At 39.3% G+C, this 15,171-nt stretch overlaps 1 protein-coding gene across 1 annotated transcript in view; it reads left to right on the top strand.

Annotated features, from left to right (window-relative positions):
* The window catches only part of DNAH8 (dynein, axonemal, heavy chain 8), a 335,359-nt gene that overhangs the window by 31,397 nt on the left and 288,791 nt on the right, over positions 1-15,171 (top strand). The window contains exons 9-11 of the mRNA XM_011944829.1: positions 2,530-2,643; positions 8,748-8,855; positions 11,966-12,067. Coding sequence (XP_011800219.1) covers positions 2,530-2,643; positions 8,748-8,855; positions 11,966-12,067 — 324 coding nt within the window. The remainder of the gene's footprint in view (positions 1-2,529; positions 2,644-8,747; positions 8,856-11,965; positions 12,068-15,171) is intronic.

Here is a 15,171-nt window from a genome sequence, read left to right as displayed (position 1 = left end):
TGGTATACATTTTGAAATAAGTTTATACAGTTTTTTCTCCAGAATATCAAATTTTGAGACTTAGTTTTATATATTTTTGAAATGTATGTAAATGGAATCATATCATATATTCTGCAACCAGCTTTTACTCAACGTTATTTGTGAGAATTCATCATGTTAATGTGTGCATTATTATTCATTTGCTACCTTTGTTTTTATTTCTGTATCATATTCTGTTGCATGAATGCACCACAATTTATTTATCTATTATCCCACAATGGACGTTTGGATTGTTTCTAGTTTGGGGTTATTGCAAGCAATGATTCAATGAACATTCTTATTCATGTCTCCTGGTGCACATGTGTGAGAATTTCTCTAAGGCATATCCCTAGGAGAGAATTTATGAATTTGTGGGTCAAAGGCACATACAATTTAAGCTCTTGGAGAGAGCTCTCTAATGATCTGCCATAGTGACCTTCAGACATTTTGTATTAAAAATACTAATCTGCAGTCTTTAGAAAGGATACAAAGCAAATGTGGTAGCAGATCTATTAATGACATTGAGGAGGGAGGGAAAGAAATATATTGGATGACAATATAAAGATCTAAGAAGGTCTTCAGTGGTAAGAGTGGGGGTGCCATACTGATATCCCAACCTCTTTGTTGGATGGGTTTGTTGACAAACTGTTTGGCTCCCATTATTTTTTAAAAATGGTTTTGTTCAGAGAATGTTATTTCTGTTTTTGCTGGGTAGACCTCTCCATTTCGTGCTCTCATCTCTGATCAATTCTCAAACAGGCACTTGATTTTATCATATCCCTAGTATGTAAGAGTGGTCAGTTAATAATCAGATAACATTTATTAAGAATAGGTTAAAAATCCTGAAAGAATTTGAAGGAGAGAAATTGATCAACTTTGGATAAAGACTTAACAGTTTTAGTTGAATCCATTGATAGAATGATATTACTGATGTGAGTCAGCTTGATCCTAGGCTGCTTTATGAGAGATATAGTTTCCAGAAAAAGGGAAGGTGATGTTTTGGCTCTTCTCAGCATTGGCCAGATCACACTGAAGGCTTCCGTTCATTCCTGAAGCATGTGTGTTTAGAGTGATGTTGTGTGCGTCCAGAGTAGAAAGGCCAAGAGGTTGAAGCTATTAAGACCATGTCCTTGGAACCAACCCCAAAGCTCATCAGTGATAGACTGGATAAAGAAAATGTGGCACATATACACTATGTGGCTATAAAAGGGAATGAGATCATGTCCTTTGCAGGGACCTGGATGAAACTGGAAGCCATTATCCTCAGCAAACTAACATAGGAACAGAAAACCAAACACCGCATGTTCTCACTCATAAGTGGGAGTTGAAAAATGAGAAGACATGGACACAGGGAGGGGAACATCACACACCGGAACCTGTCAGGGGTCAGCGGGGAAAGGGGAGGGAGAGCATTAGGACAAATAGCTAATGCACGCGGGGCTTAAAACCCAGATGAGGGGTTGATGGGGCAGCAAACCACCATGGCACATTTATACTATGTAACAAAACCTACACATTCTGCACTTACATCTTGGAACTTAAAGTAAAAAAAAAAAGACCACGTCTTATTAAATGACTAAAGGGACACAGAGTGCTCATCTTTGAATAAAAGACTTAGTGATGATATGGTAAATGTCTTCAAACATTTGAAGGGATGCTGTGTGTCACTAGGCTCCATTATGCAAAACTACACAGATGAGCAGAGATTGCAGGAAGATAGATTTTTCTTCTCAAAATAAAGAAGAACTTTCTCATAATCAGTTATTTAAGCAGGTACTGTTTGATGACCACTTACAAGAAATTGTTGATTTCAGATTGCCTTCACTTTGCTAGTAAGGTTTTGTTTTGAATAATGTTCTGTTTTTTGTTTTTGTTTTGTTTTGTTTTAAGACGAAGTCTCACTCTGTTGCCCGGGCTGGAGTGCAGTGGTATGATCTCGGCTCACTGCCAGCTCCGCCTCCCGGGTTCACGCCATTCTCCTGCCTCAGCCTCCTGAGTAGCTGGGCCTACAGGCGCCCGCCACCACGCCCAGCTCATTTTTTGTATTTTTAGTAGAGACGGGGTTTCACTGTGTTAGCCAGGATGGTCTTGATCTCCTGACCTTGTGATCCGCCCGCCTTGGTCTCCCAAAGTGCTGGGATTACAGGTGTGAGCCACCACGCCCGGCCATGATGTTCTATTTTAATAACTTGACCCATTCTTGAAGACCCAGAGTAATATAATGTCACAAATAGTTACCCTGGAAAAGTCATTCCTCATAGAAGCAGGTCCAGTTCAAGCCTACAGACAGGATTTTAATTATAAACAGGATGAGTCTTCAGTTTTAGTAAATCATTTAAAGTGCTTGTAATAACTTTGTCTTAAGTATTATAAGAAAAACATATATTAATTACACTTAAATGTCTACCATTTTAGTATATGTATGATTGGGAAGACTGAATTTCTTGAGTAAACTTTAGCACACTGATATATTTGAATGTTTCATAGAATTCTTACACATTTTTTCCTTAGAATTGGCGTGATTTGGATGCAAGAATCACTGATACAGCAAATGAATCCAAAGATAATGTCAGATATTTGTATACTTTGGAAAAAGTGTGTCAACCTCTCTATAACCATGACCTAGTAAGTATGCTTTTAAAGTACAGTTTTGAACTGAGTGCAATGGCTCGCACCTGTAATTCTAGCTACTCAGAAGGCTGAGGTGGAAGGATCGCTTGAGCCCAGGAGCGCAAGGCTGCAGTGAGCTCTGATTGTGCCACTGCATTCCAGCCTGAGTGACAGAGCAAGAAGACCCCATCTCTGAAAAAAAAAAGTACAATTTAAGAAATTGACTTGTATAATTAATGCATTAAAATCTTTAATATATGTATATTGGGAAAAAACATCCTGCCAAAAGTTATTTAAAATAATGTATTTTCCTCTTATGTATTTATGAAGAATGATAAACTATATTTAATATTTTAACCCATATTTAAATATATAGTGAATCATTAGTATAATATGAAATAAGCAAGGCAAATATTAATGTATTATTTACCCTTTGCTGCATAACAAATTACCTCACAACTGAGTGGCTTAAAAACAGTGAGCATTCATCATGTCAGAGTTTCTGTGGCTCAGGAATCCAGGCAAGGCATAGCTAAGAGCTTCTGCTTCAAGGTCTCTCATGAGGTTGCCCAGAGGCTAAGTGGAACTGTGGACTCATCTGAAGTGGGGGAGGCTGACTGGGGAGAGTCTTCTCAGCTCACTCATGTGGTTATTGGCAGACTCCAGTCCCTAGCCACATGGGCCTCTCCACCTGGCAACTTGCTTCCCTTGGGGTGAGTGATCCAAGAGTGAGGAGAAGAATGAGAGAACACCCAAGTTGGAATCCACCTTCTTTTTGTAACCTAATCTCTGAAGTGACAGCCCATCATTTCTGTTGTATTCTATTGACTAGAAGCAAGTGAGTCTGGTTCATTCTGGGCAGGTAGGGGAGTATACAAGGGTGTGAGTACTATGTGAGTGAGCATCACTGGGGCCATCTTCGGGGCTGCCTATCAAGGTAGATATTTCCAAGTTTACAGATTAGGAAACCAAACTCATCATGGTGTAGTGACTTTGCCAGCATCGCTCAACTAATCAGGGATGCAGGACAGAACCCATCTTCTAATTTCTAGCCTATTCTTCTCTTAATATTTCCATAGAGATCCTTTAAAGAACATGTTAGCACTACCATTTGCTTTTATTTTTTAGAAGTTTATATTCAAATTTATAATCTGGTATTTCATAGTATTTCATATAAAATATGAAAATTAAAAAAACTCTATCCTTTATTTAATAGAAGGAGAATTCAAGGAAGCTAGTAGTTGTTGAGAACTTAGAGCAGGATTTCCCCATTTTGCCTGGATGTCACTTCTTTTGTAAGTCACTTGTAGGCAGGAGGGTTGCTCAGACAGCTGCATTTTTAAAGCTGTTCCCAGGCTTGAGAATCCTTGAACTTTTGTTATAGGCATTGTGCCACATGCTTTAAATATGTTTTCATTCTGTATACACAATGACCCTCATTTCAAAGATTAGGAAACTGAGTTTGAGCATTTCTACGATGATCCGTGGTGGGACCAAATTCGAATCTAGCTGTCTCTGGCATTATGGGTAGTATTATTTTTCCACTTTACTATGTTGCTTCTTCAAGGTGTTCTCTAAGTTAAAATGCTTCCTCTTCCCTTCCCCCGCTCCCACCACCCTGGGAAGGAGTCTCTCTCTGTTGCCCAGGCTGGAGTGCAGTGACGCCATCTCTGCTCACTGCAACCTCCCCCTCCCAGGTTCAAGCAATTCTCCTGACTCGGCCTCCTGAGTAGCTGGGGTTACAGGTGCGTGCCACCATGCCCAGCTAATTTTTGTATTTTTAGTAGAGACAAGGATTCGCCATGTTGGCCAGGCTGGTCTCAAACTCCCAACCTCAAGTGATCTGCCCGCCTCCGCCTCCCAAAGTGCTGGGATTACAGGCGTGAGCCACCGTGCCCACCCCAGTGCTTTCAAATTAATTTAATTTGTGTCTGATATCTGTATTCAGTATTCTTCACTCTAATTTTTAAAGAAGTAGTCAAATCTTCCATATAGGTGGCAGCACTGGCCACATGATTTTGTTGACCAACCTTCTTGGGTCAGTGCAGGTTTCATCCTAGAGGCAGGGAGAAGGAAAGACGTTATGGCCTGTATCACTTAGAGTTGGAGAAGAAGAAGGTGTAGAGGCAGTTCATAATCATTCCAAGAGAATGTTGGTAGTCAAGAAGTTTCATATGAAAGGGGAGGGAAAAATGTCAGTTGAGAGTCTTGGACAAGTGCACTTCTTACTGCCATGAGGAATCCATCATCCATCAAGGAGCACCAAAAGACGGGACAGGAAGACTTTAGAAGCAGAGTCTTTTAATTGAGTCCATAAAGAGATTGTAGATTTTATTTAAAACTTATTAGTGTTATTTGCAAATAATTATGACTGTTTAAAAAAATCACAGCTTTATTTTAGATTCAGGGGTACATGTGCAGGTTTGTTACATGGGTACATGACATGATGCTGAGGTTTGGGGTATGGATCCTGTCACCCAGGTAGTGAGTACATTACACAACAGGAAGTTTTTCAGCTCACATCTCTCTCCCTTCCTCCCCACCAAGAATTATGACTTTCTTAAACTTCATTCTTCTCATTTTTACCCCTGCTACTAGTAGCTGGACTTGTGTTGTGAACCTTCGTAAAATTTGCTTAATATAAGAACATTTATATCATTTCTTAGGTATTTCTATGCACATGACCCCAAGTAAAGAAAATTAAATTGTATGGTGTTGGAGAAATGGGGCCGTTGCTTGGCTTACTTGGTAGCTCAATGACTTAATTCCCCAACTTTACAATACGAGCAATTAAAATTTCTGTCCAAGAAGAATTAAAATTATTACATGTCACAAGCATTTTGGATTGCTCACAAGATTTGAAGATGCAAATATGAAATACACATAATACCTAAAGCCTACTCCAGGGCTACTGCAAGTAGCTCTTGATGTGAAAAATAATAGAGGAAGTGACTATGGCACAATGTTCACACTTGTCAAATCTGGTGATGGGAGTAGGTGGTCATTATATTATTCTCTGTACTTTTCTATATATTTAAAGCTTTTTATTCTAAAAAGTAAACTCAGAAGAAAGATAGAATACTCTTTATTGCTATCAAGACTCCAAATTTTAAGGTATACTGATTTCAGCTTCTTGATTCAAAAGACTTGTTTTAATTCATATAATTTAAAAATCATTTAGTTCTTATGTTTTTTTCATCCTAGTAATTTTAAAAAACTTTGTTCCATTACTCTAACCATGGATGTACCTTATTATTGTTATTTTGTTGTTGTTGAGCTTTTTATATTCTCTCATGTAGGAAGGTTTCAAGCATTACCTTTTGAAATGACAGAAGTACTAATAGTATTGAGTCATATAATTGCTTCCCACTCATACACCCACTATATCTGTACTTTCAACAACTCCTTTTCCCCCTCATTTTCTTTATTCTGATTAAAAGTAACCAGCAATTGCTGTTTAGTTCATAACTGTCATTTGGGTAGGAAAAGTGCAGGGGATTCATGCTTCCATTTCTGGTTCATAAGTTTTATGTATGTTTCATTTTTTTAAATCACCCTGGTATTGTGCTTTAGGCATATCTTACTATTATATGTTTCACATATAAGATATCTGAACACTGTGTACAGATGGACAACAGCAGTGCACTCAAGGAGCTACTATTATAAATAATGATGTTTAAAGTTCAGATGAAGGACATTTTCCTGAAGGACCCATTTGATACCATCCCTGAGCCCTCTTTATTGGAGTTTAGTGGTACTTTGTAGACATGACTTAGCAAAGATGGAAGGGACTCCTTCTAGGCATATTTTTATTAGGATCTTTTTGATCTACAGATACCATATATAATAGGAATTCTGACATACAAGGATAACTATAAAGTAATGATGTTAATTTCCGTAAGCGACATAAAACTGATTTAATTATTCTGTAGTGACACCTTACGTCTAGGACATACCGTACACTAATCAGTAGTTGTTTTTCTTGGCTGTATTTCTTCCATTGCCAATATAAAAAGTCTTATATATTTTATCTTGTCCCATCAATTAAAAGGAAATTTCCTTGAAGGCAGGGATGCCATAGGCTTTGTCTGTTCTTCCGTAGTGATTTGCATCATGGTTACAAGCAGGGTCTCAAAATCTCCACTAGGTAACTTACAGCTGCTGGATCTTAGGCAAGGGACTTAACGTCTCTACCTCTCTGTTTTCTCATTTGCAAAATGGGAACAGTGATAATGCTTTATTTCACTCGCGTCCATGTGAAGAGACCACCAAACAGGCTTTGTGTGAGCAATAAAACTTTTTTTTTTTTTTTTTTTGAGACGGAGTCTCGCTCTGTCGCCCAGGCTGGAGTGCAGTGGCCGGATCTCAGCTCACTGCAAGCTCCGCCTCCCGGGTTCACGCCATTCTCCTGCCTCAGCCTCCTGAGTAGCTGGGACTACAGGCGCCCGCCACCTCGCCCGGCTAGTTTTTTGTATTTTTTAGTAGAGACGGGGTTTCACCATGTTAGCCAGGATGGTCTCGATCTCCTGACCTCGTGATCCGCCCGTCTCGGCCTCCCAAAGTGTTGGGATTACAGGCTTGAGCCACCGCGCCCGGCCGCAATAAAACTTTTTAATCACCTGGGTGCAGGTGGGCTGAGTCCAAAAAGAGAGTCAGCAAAGGGAGATGGGGTGGGGCCGTTTTATAAGATTTGGGTGGGTAGTGGAAAATTACAGTAAAGGGGGTTATTCTCTGGCGGGTAGGGCAGGGGTCAGAAGGTGCTCAGTGGGGGAGCTTTTGAGCCAGGATGAGCCAGGAGAAGGAATTTCACAAAGTAATGTCATCAGTTAAGGCAGGAACAGGCCATTTTCACTTCTTTTGTGATTCTTCAGTTACTTCAGGCCATCTGGATGTATATACATGCAGGTCACAGGGGATATGATGGCTTAGCTTGGGCTCAGAGGCCTGACACTTTATTTTACAGATTCTAAGACATTTTTTCACATTTTAGTATCACTGAACTTAGGACATACTTTGGTCAGTTAGGTTTTATGAATCATTGTGATTGTGACTTGATACTACCTTAAATTGTTAGTTCTGTCCTTGAGGGTGTTTTGTTTTGTTTTGTTTTGGATTTTGGTACCATTCGTATGAATTCAGACTGCAGTTGAGTACCTGTGCATACATTCTCAAAGAAGCTTGGTTTCTTTCCTCCTCCTGGTAGTATGTACATTTTGTTTCTCTCTTTTTCTCTATGGTTGGTTTATTTCATGCTTGCCTTACCAGGGAGGGCCCACTGGTGGCCTGGTGTTGTGTAGGAGTTAGATTCCTCATCTTGGGTGTCTTTTTTCTTTCTCAATAGCACAGAAAATAATGGTGCAGTCTTACAATCAGTGATGTTTTATATCTGATGTAATCAAACCTACCTTTCATGGTTGTTGTCAGCATATCTTAGGATAACATGCTAATGCTCTTAGCCTGGAATATAGTAAGCATTCAGTTTATGTTTGCGATTGTTTTATATCCTTGTTGTACTTGTTCTGCTTTGCTCTATCTTGTTCTATTTGTTTTACTTGTTTGTGTTTTTCTCTTCCACTCTGCTGTGAGGTACTCACGAATAGGTTTGGATTTCTCCCAATATCTTCAGAGCCTGATGGCACTTGGTAGGATTGCTAAAAGGTGAACTGAGTTGCATAAAAGAAAGTGAATGCTAGTCTGATTTCTATTTTAGCTAGTTTTCTGACCATAAGAAAGTCACTTTACCCCTCAAGGTATCAGTTTCTTCACCTTTAAAAAGAGCAGAATGAACTATTAACCTTAAAATTGCTCTCACCTCTAAAATTTAATTTTAGATAAACTTTTAAGTTCAGATTTACAGAAAAGTTGCAATGATAGCACAGAATTCTCTTTACCCAGTTTCTCCTGTTAACATCTTGTATTACCTTTGTTTGTCAAAACTAATGTCCTATTATCTGTTCCAGGGTCTAGTCTAGAATACTGCATTGCATTTAGTAAAATTTGACTTTAAGATAAAAATGCTATACTATTTTGTGCATGTTTAGAATTTTGAGTATTATAGAATATTGGTTATTAAAACTATATGCATATGATGGAATTCACTTAATTTGTTTCAATGTTAGGTTTCCATGGCACATGGAATACAAAATTTGATTAATGCCATCAGAATGATTCATGGTGTGTCAAGGTATTATAATACCTCAGAGAGAATGACCTCATTGTTTATCAAGGTAAGTTTCTGTGGGAGGAAATTACATGTCATCCTGTGAAAAAGTTAGCAAATCTTTCCTTCTGAGCTCTAGGAAGGGAACTGGGAAGCCTGAGTGCCTCTCAGAGTTTTAGTACTTGCAGTGGGCAAGAAGAGAAAGGCGCTGACTGGACTCGGTTGTACTTAATTGAAGGGAGTAATTGGTACTTTTCTGTTTATCAGATGTAGGCCCCAATACTTAAAGAAAATGTGCCTGGTGGCTTTTTAATTTATTCATTTCAAATAGTTTTGATTCTACCCAAGAGATAGGAGTGTGTCTACTATTAACAGTGCTTCTTTAGCTACTCCCATCAGCACTATATTTTGTGTAAAATCTTCCTGTGTAGCACCACATGGTTAATTATTTAAAATAATTTGAAAAATTACTCAGGCAACACATGAAACCAGGCGTAGTGGCTCAGGCTCTAATCCCAGTGCTTTGGGAAGCCAAGGTGGGAGGATCGCTGGAGCTCACGAGTTTGAGACCAACCTGGGCAACATAGGGAGACCCTGGCTCTACAAAAAAAATTTTTTAAAGTTAGCTGGGCATGGTGGTGTGTGCCTGTAGTCCTGGCTATTCCAGAGGCTGATGCAGGAGGATTCCTTGAGCCTGGGAGTTCAAGAATGTAGTAAGCTGTGATCACACCATGGCACTCCAGCCTGGGCAAGAGAGTAAGACCCTGTCTCAACAAACAAACAAACAAACAAACAAACAAAAGACCCAATAATAGGAAAAAAACCCCACATGAATAGAATTTATTTCTAAATTATTCAAGCATAACTAAATATATAAAGTCACAGTCACATTTTAAGTATTTTTAAAAAGCAAAGTATAGGTTTAATCACTATGTCCTAAATACGACAAGACTCTCAGAATCCTTCCTCTTTACCAGTCTCTCTAATTCTTGACATGATCTCATGTCCCACATTGAGATCATTTTTAGTTCTGACAAAGATTCTTTGCTTGGCTTCTGAATCTTCTGGTAGGCCCATCTGTGCACTTTCTAGTAAAATCTAGTTTGAGCAAAGAACCCTGCTAAGTCAGTTTAGCAAGAACCCGCCATTCTTGTTATCTGATGACTCTAGATATCTGATCAGGTTTTCATTCCCCCCGACCCCCCAGGTGTTGTCCAATCACTTTGGCCTGTCTTCAGCAAGAATCCTGTTAGGTCAGTTTAGCCAAAATCCCCCTTACCTCCGATGTTTCCTCTTAATAATTTTCCACCCACTGACCCCCATCCTGCCCCTTGGCTATACATTCCTGCTTGCCCACGCTGTGTTCAGAGTTGAGCGCAATCTCTCTTTCCCGCTGCAAGATCCCATTTCAGTGGTCCCCATACCTATCACAATGGTCCTGAATAAAATCTCTTGCTGTGCAAGTATCACTGAATGTGTTTTTAACAGTTCCATACTATTGTTAACATTTTTTTCAACATTGTGAATCAACAAGTATTCAGACTAAAATCCAAGTATTGCTAATTTATTGATGACCGCTGTTTTGTGATTCCCACATCTTTTTCCTTCTTGGATTCATTATTTCTTTTGCTGAAAAAAGTTCTTTCAGAGAGGGTTTCAGGGTGGTGAACTTCCTGGATTTCCAAATGTCTGAAAATCACTTTCATTTTGTGTGATCACTCAAATGCTAGTGTGACTTGGATTTTAAATTCGACATCACTGTCTCCTGGGAAGTTGAAGATCTTGCTCAATCATTGTCTAGTATTCAATATTGTTGATGAGAAGCTTGGTGCTAATCTGATCCTTGTTTCCTTTGTAGGTAACTGGTTTTATTCTCCCAGGAATCTTTTAGGATTTTTTCTTTATCTTTGAATTTCTTAAAATCTCAAACTTTTTCTTTTACAGTTATCTCGTTCTATACTTGCTGAGTTGTCTCAATCCAGACTTTCGTTTCTCTTTTTTTTTTTTTTTTGAGACGGAGTCTCGCTCTGTCACACAGGCTGGAGTGCAGTGGCACAATCTTGGCTCACTGTAAGCTCCGCCTCCCGGGTTCATGCCATTCTCCTGCCTCAGCCTCCCAAGTAGCTGGGACTACAGGTGCTTGCCACCATGCCCGGCTAATTTTTTGTACTTTTAGTAGAGACGGGGTTTCACTGTGTTAGCCAGGATGGTCTCGATCTCCTGACCTCATGATCCGTCCGCCTTGGCCTCCCAAAGTGCGGGGATTACAGGCATGAGCCACTGCACCTGGCCTCCTTTCTCTTTATTCCTGGGAAACAGTCCTCTTTTGCCTTGGATTATTCCTAGTTCACTGATATGGTTTGGATATTTGTCCCCTCCAAATCTCATGTTGAAATGTGATCCTCAGTGTTGGAGATGGGGCCTGGCAGGAAGTGTCTGGGTCATGGGAGTAGATCCCTCATGAATGGTTCGGTGCCCTCCTTGTGGTAATGAGTTCATGCAACAGCTGATTGTTTAAAAGATCCTGGCATCTCTCTCTTGCTTGCTGTCATACGAAGCCAGTTCCCACTTTGCTTTCGACCATGACTGTAAGCTTCCTAGGGCCGTCATCAGAAGCAGATACCGGCACTATGCTTCGTGTACAGCCTACAAAGCTGTGGGCCAAATAAACCTCTTTTCTCTATAAATTACCCATTCTCAGGTATTCCTTGATAGCAATGTAAATGGACTAACACACCTACCCATTCAATTTATTCTCTCCTCTTGCATCTAACTTCCATTTCTCTTAATTTTTTTTCTTCCGTCTTTGCCCTTTTCTGGCTCACTCATTTGCTCTTCCTTTCTGTACCAATTGATGTTCAGTTCATCAGTAGAATTTCTTTTAAAATTCTGAGGATGAAAATTCCAATTTCAAGTTCTCTAGTTTTTTTAAATGTTATTATTATTATTTTTTATTTTTAGAGACAGAGTCTCATTCTGTTTCTCAAACTGGCCTTCCTGGGCTCAAGTGATCTGCCCACCTTGGCCTCCCAAAGTGCTGGGATTACAGGCATGAGCCACTGCACTTGGCCCATAGGTTTACTCTTTATCATGTTTTTATGCTTGTGGTTTGAAATTTATATATAAATATTATTTCTCTTTTTACGTATAATTATTTTGTACCTGCATTTATTTTAGGTAACAAATCAAATGGTAACAGCATGTAAAGCATATATTACTGATGGAGGATTAAACCATGTATGGGATCAGGAAACGCCAGTGGTACTAAAGAAAATTCAGGTTTGTAGAAGTACTTTTATTTTCATAAATTAAATCTTTTCCCATCCTGCCCAATTTTACTTTGTTTATTCACAAAATATGTTAACTGAAAAAACTTCCTGCAGAGTGGTGTTGAGAATATAAAAAGAATACAATTCTCATTATCTATTTCCCTTTATATTTAGTGCTTCTCTTAGGGTATAATTTAATTTTCATCTTCTCCATGGCTGCCTGTGTTAGACTCCTGTGTGCCATTTCATATGCTCTGGCCACTACATCTCATTCCAGTCCCTGTTGTAATTAAAATTTTTGCCTTTTTTTGCACTGGTTAGGATTACCATGTATCCTTAAATAAACAGGGTAGTAGTTGGCATCCTAATTTTGATCCTGGTTTAGAAGACAATGTTTCTAACATTTCCCTGATTTAGTTGGATGCTTTTGTAAGTTTTAAATATATCTTCAATCAGATTAGTTTAGTACCAAGATACAGTTTTTAAAGTTATGAATGGGTTTTGAAAAATTGTCTTCTGCACATATTGATTGAGATGCTTATAGAATTTTGCTCCTTAGTCTGTTAATGTGATAGATGACATTTTTAGACTTTCTAAAACTGTCCTAACGTTTCTGGGATAAACTCAACTTGGTCATGGTGTAATTATCTTTTTAAAAGCCACTCAAGTTCAGTTTGCTACAGTTTTGTTTAGGATTTTCGGGAACTGTATTGGTGAGGGAGAGAGCCTATAATTTTCCTTTCTCATACTGACCTTGTCTGTGTTTTTGGCACTAATGTCTCAGAATGAATGGAGGGTCGGGGGAAGTATTCCTCCTTTTTCCATTTTCTGAAAAAGTTTGTATAAAATTAAAGTGACCTGCTTATTGAAAGTTTGAAAGAAATGGCCACAGCAAGAAGGCTCCTTCTGGAAGTGGTTATTGGTCATCTCTGTGTGCAGGTTCCCTGGTCTTTGTAGTGCCAAAGTGTGTGGCTTGAACAGGGAGGTCAAGTTTGAAAAGTAACACAGTGCCCTCCACCCAGGGTGGGAACCATTATTCCTGCAGGCCTGGTGCTGACTGCCATCCTGGCCAGGGCACTGCTATCACCCCTGCTCTGACCTCTGAACTGGAGGATAAGAAGAGGAAGAATTGCATTTAGTGTTTCTCATGCTGAAAACAGTTGATTCCAAGGACTGGAAGAATCAGGATCATTATGCAGTTCTTGGACTTAGCCATGTAAGATACAAAGCTACACAGAGACACATCAAAGCAGCTCATAAAGCAGTGATTTTAAAACATCATGGAAAGCAGCCGGTGAACCAATAAAGGAAAGAGATAATGACTACTTCACTTGCATCACTAAAATTATAAAATGTATGACCCAGTGAAAAGAGGAGCATTTAACAGTGTAGATCATACATTTGGAAACTCGGTTCCTTCTAAAAGTGAAGCAAGGGACAGTTTCTTTGAAGTGTTTTTCTCACTATTCAAAAATAATTCCAGATGGTCAAAAAAAGGTTTCTAAACCAGGTGTTATGAATTCATCATTTTATTCCTTCTGGTGTAGTTTTTATACTTGGACAGATTTTTCTTATTTAAATACAGAAGGAAAAAAGCAGAATATTGTGACAAGAGAGGGATTGAAAAGAGAGGGATTGAAAAGAAGAACAGAGCAACAAGAGCACAAAGAAAGAAGAAATGAATTGAAAACATTAGTTGATAATACACATAGCTGTGATACAAGGATAAAAAAATTCAAAGAAGAGAAAGCCAAGGTCAGGCGCAGTGGCTCATGCCTGTGACTCCAGCACTTTGGGAGGCCGAGGAGGGTAGATCGCTTGAGCTCAGGAGCTCGCGACCAGCGTGGGCAACATGATGAAACCCTGTCTCTACAGAAAATTAGCCAGGGGTGTTGGTGCACACCTGTAATCCCAGCAACCTGGGAGGCTGAGGTGGGAGAATTGTTTGAGCCTGGGAGGCTGAGGCTGCAGTGAGGTGAGCCACGATCATGCCACTGCACTCCAGCTTGGGTGACAGAACAAGACTCTGTCTCAACATAAAAAAAAAAGAGAGAGAGAAAGCCAAGAAAGAAGCAAGATAGAAGAAGCAAGAGGCTACAGAAAAGCAAAGACAAGCTGAATTAAAAGCTGCTTGAATAGCTAAGGAGGAAGAAGAGGAAGTTAAACAACAAGCATTGTTGGCAAAGAAGGGAAAATATATCCAGAAAAGAGTCGTTAAAAGGAGAAGACAAACCTTCAAAATTCAAGGAAGACCTGAAATCACTTTTTCTGACAATAAGTGGAAAAGGTAGAAGAAGTGGAAAAACTTTGTGATAGGCTTCAACTAGCAAGTTTGCAACACTTCAGTGAAATACCTCATCTACAAAATCTAGGAATGGCTGCTCTGGTAAAAATGAAAGAAATGAATGAGCCAATTAGAACGGAGAAAGAGGAAGGGGAGGCTTGTGTGTGTGACAAGCGTCAAAGAATGCAGAGAAATCAACTGTCAAAGGTGGAAATGGCAGTAAAAATTGGTCAGAGGAGCATTGGTCTGCAGTTACTAATTAAAGCCACAGGCCCCTTTTCTGCATGAACTAATTCAGTATGGGAAGTTATTACCAATTATATGAACACACATTGTTTTTCTGGAGTCAAGAGAACTTATTGGCAAAGAAAATTGAGCCTCTGAAAACTTGACCCTCATAAAAAAAAGATGACAAAAAAGGCTTTGGATAATTTTTAAAAGAACATGGAGTAGTCTCTCAAGTACATGAAGTAGACTTCCTTCAGATGCACCTGAAAGATGAGGAAAAATGGAGCAAGACAAAAGAGGACCTCAAGAAACGATATAAAGAAATTGTTGAGGTGGTAAAGGCAATGAAATGCCCAGGAGCAACTGCTGAATGCAAATGGAGCCGAGAAATGACTTACGGACAGCCTTTGTTGTGTATGCATTTAAAAAATAAAACTGATAATTGGAGATCCTGAGCACCTTTTCAAATGCCTGCTGGCTATTTGTATGTTTCCTTTTTAGAAATGTCTTTTCAGGTCCTCTGCCCATTTTTTAAATATTTTTTTTTGAGATGGAGTCTCGCTCTGTCACCCAGGCTGGAGTGCAGTGGCACGATCTCGGCT

Source organism: Colobus angolensis, unplaced genomic scaffold (assembly GCF_000951035.1).
Source record: "Colobus angolensis palliatus isolate OR3802 unplaced genomic scaffold, Cang.pa_1.0 Scaffold105, whole genome shotgun sequence".
NCBI classification, from domain to species: Eukaryota; Metazoa; Chordata; class Mammalia; order Primates; family Cercopithecidae; genus Colobus; species Colobus angolensis.
This window is presented reverse-complemented; position numbering and strand designations above follow the sequence as displayed.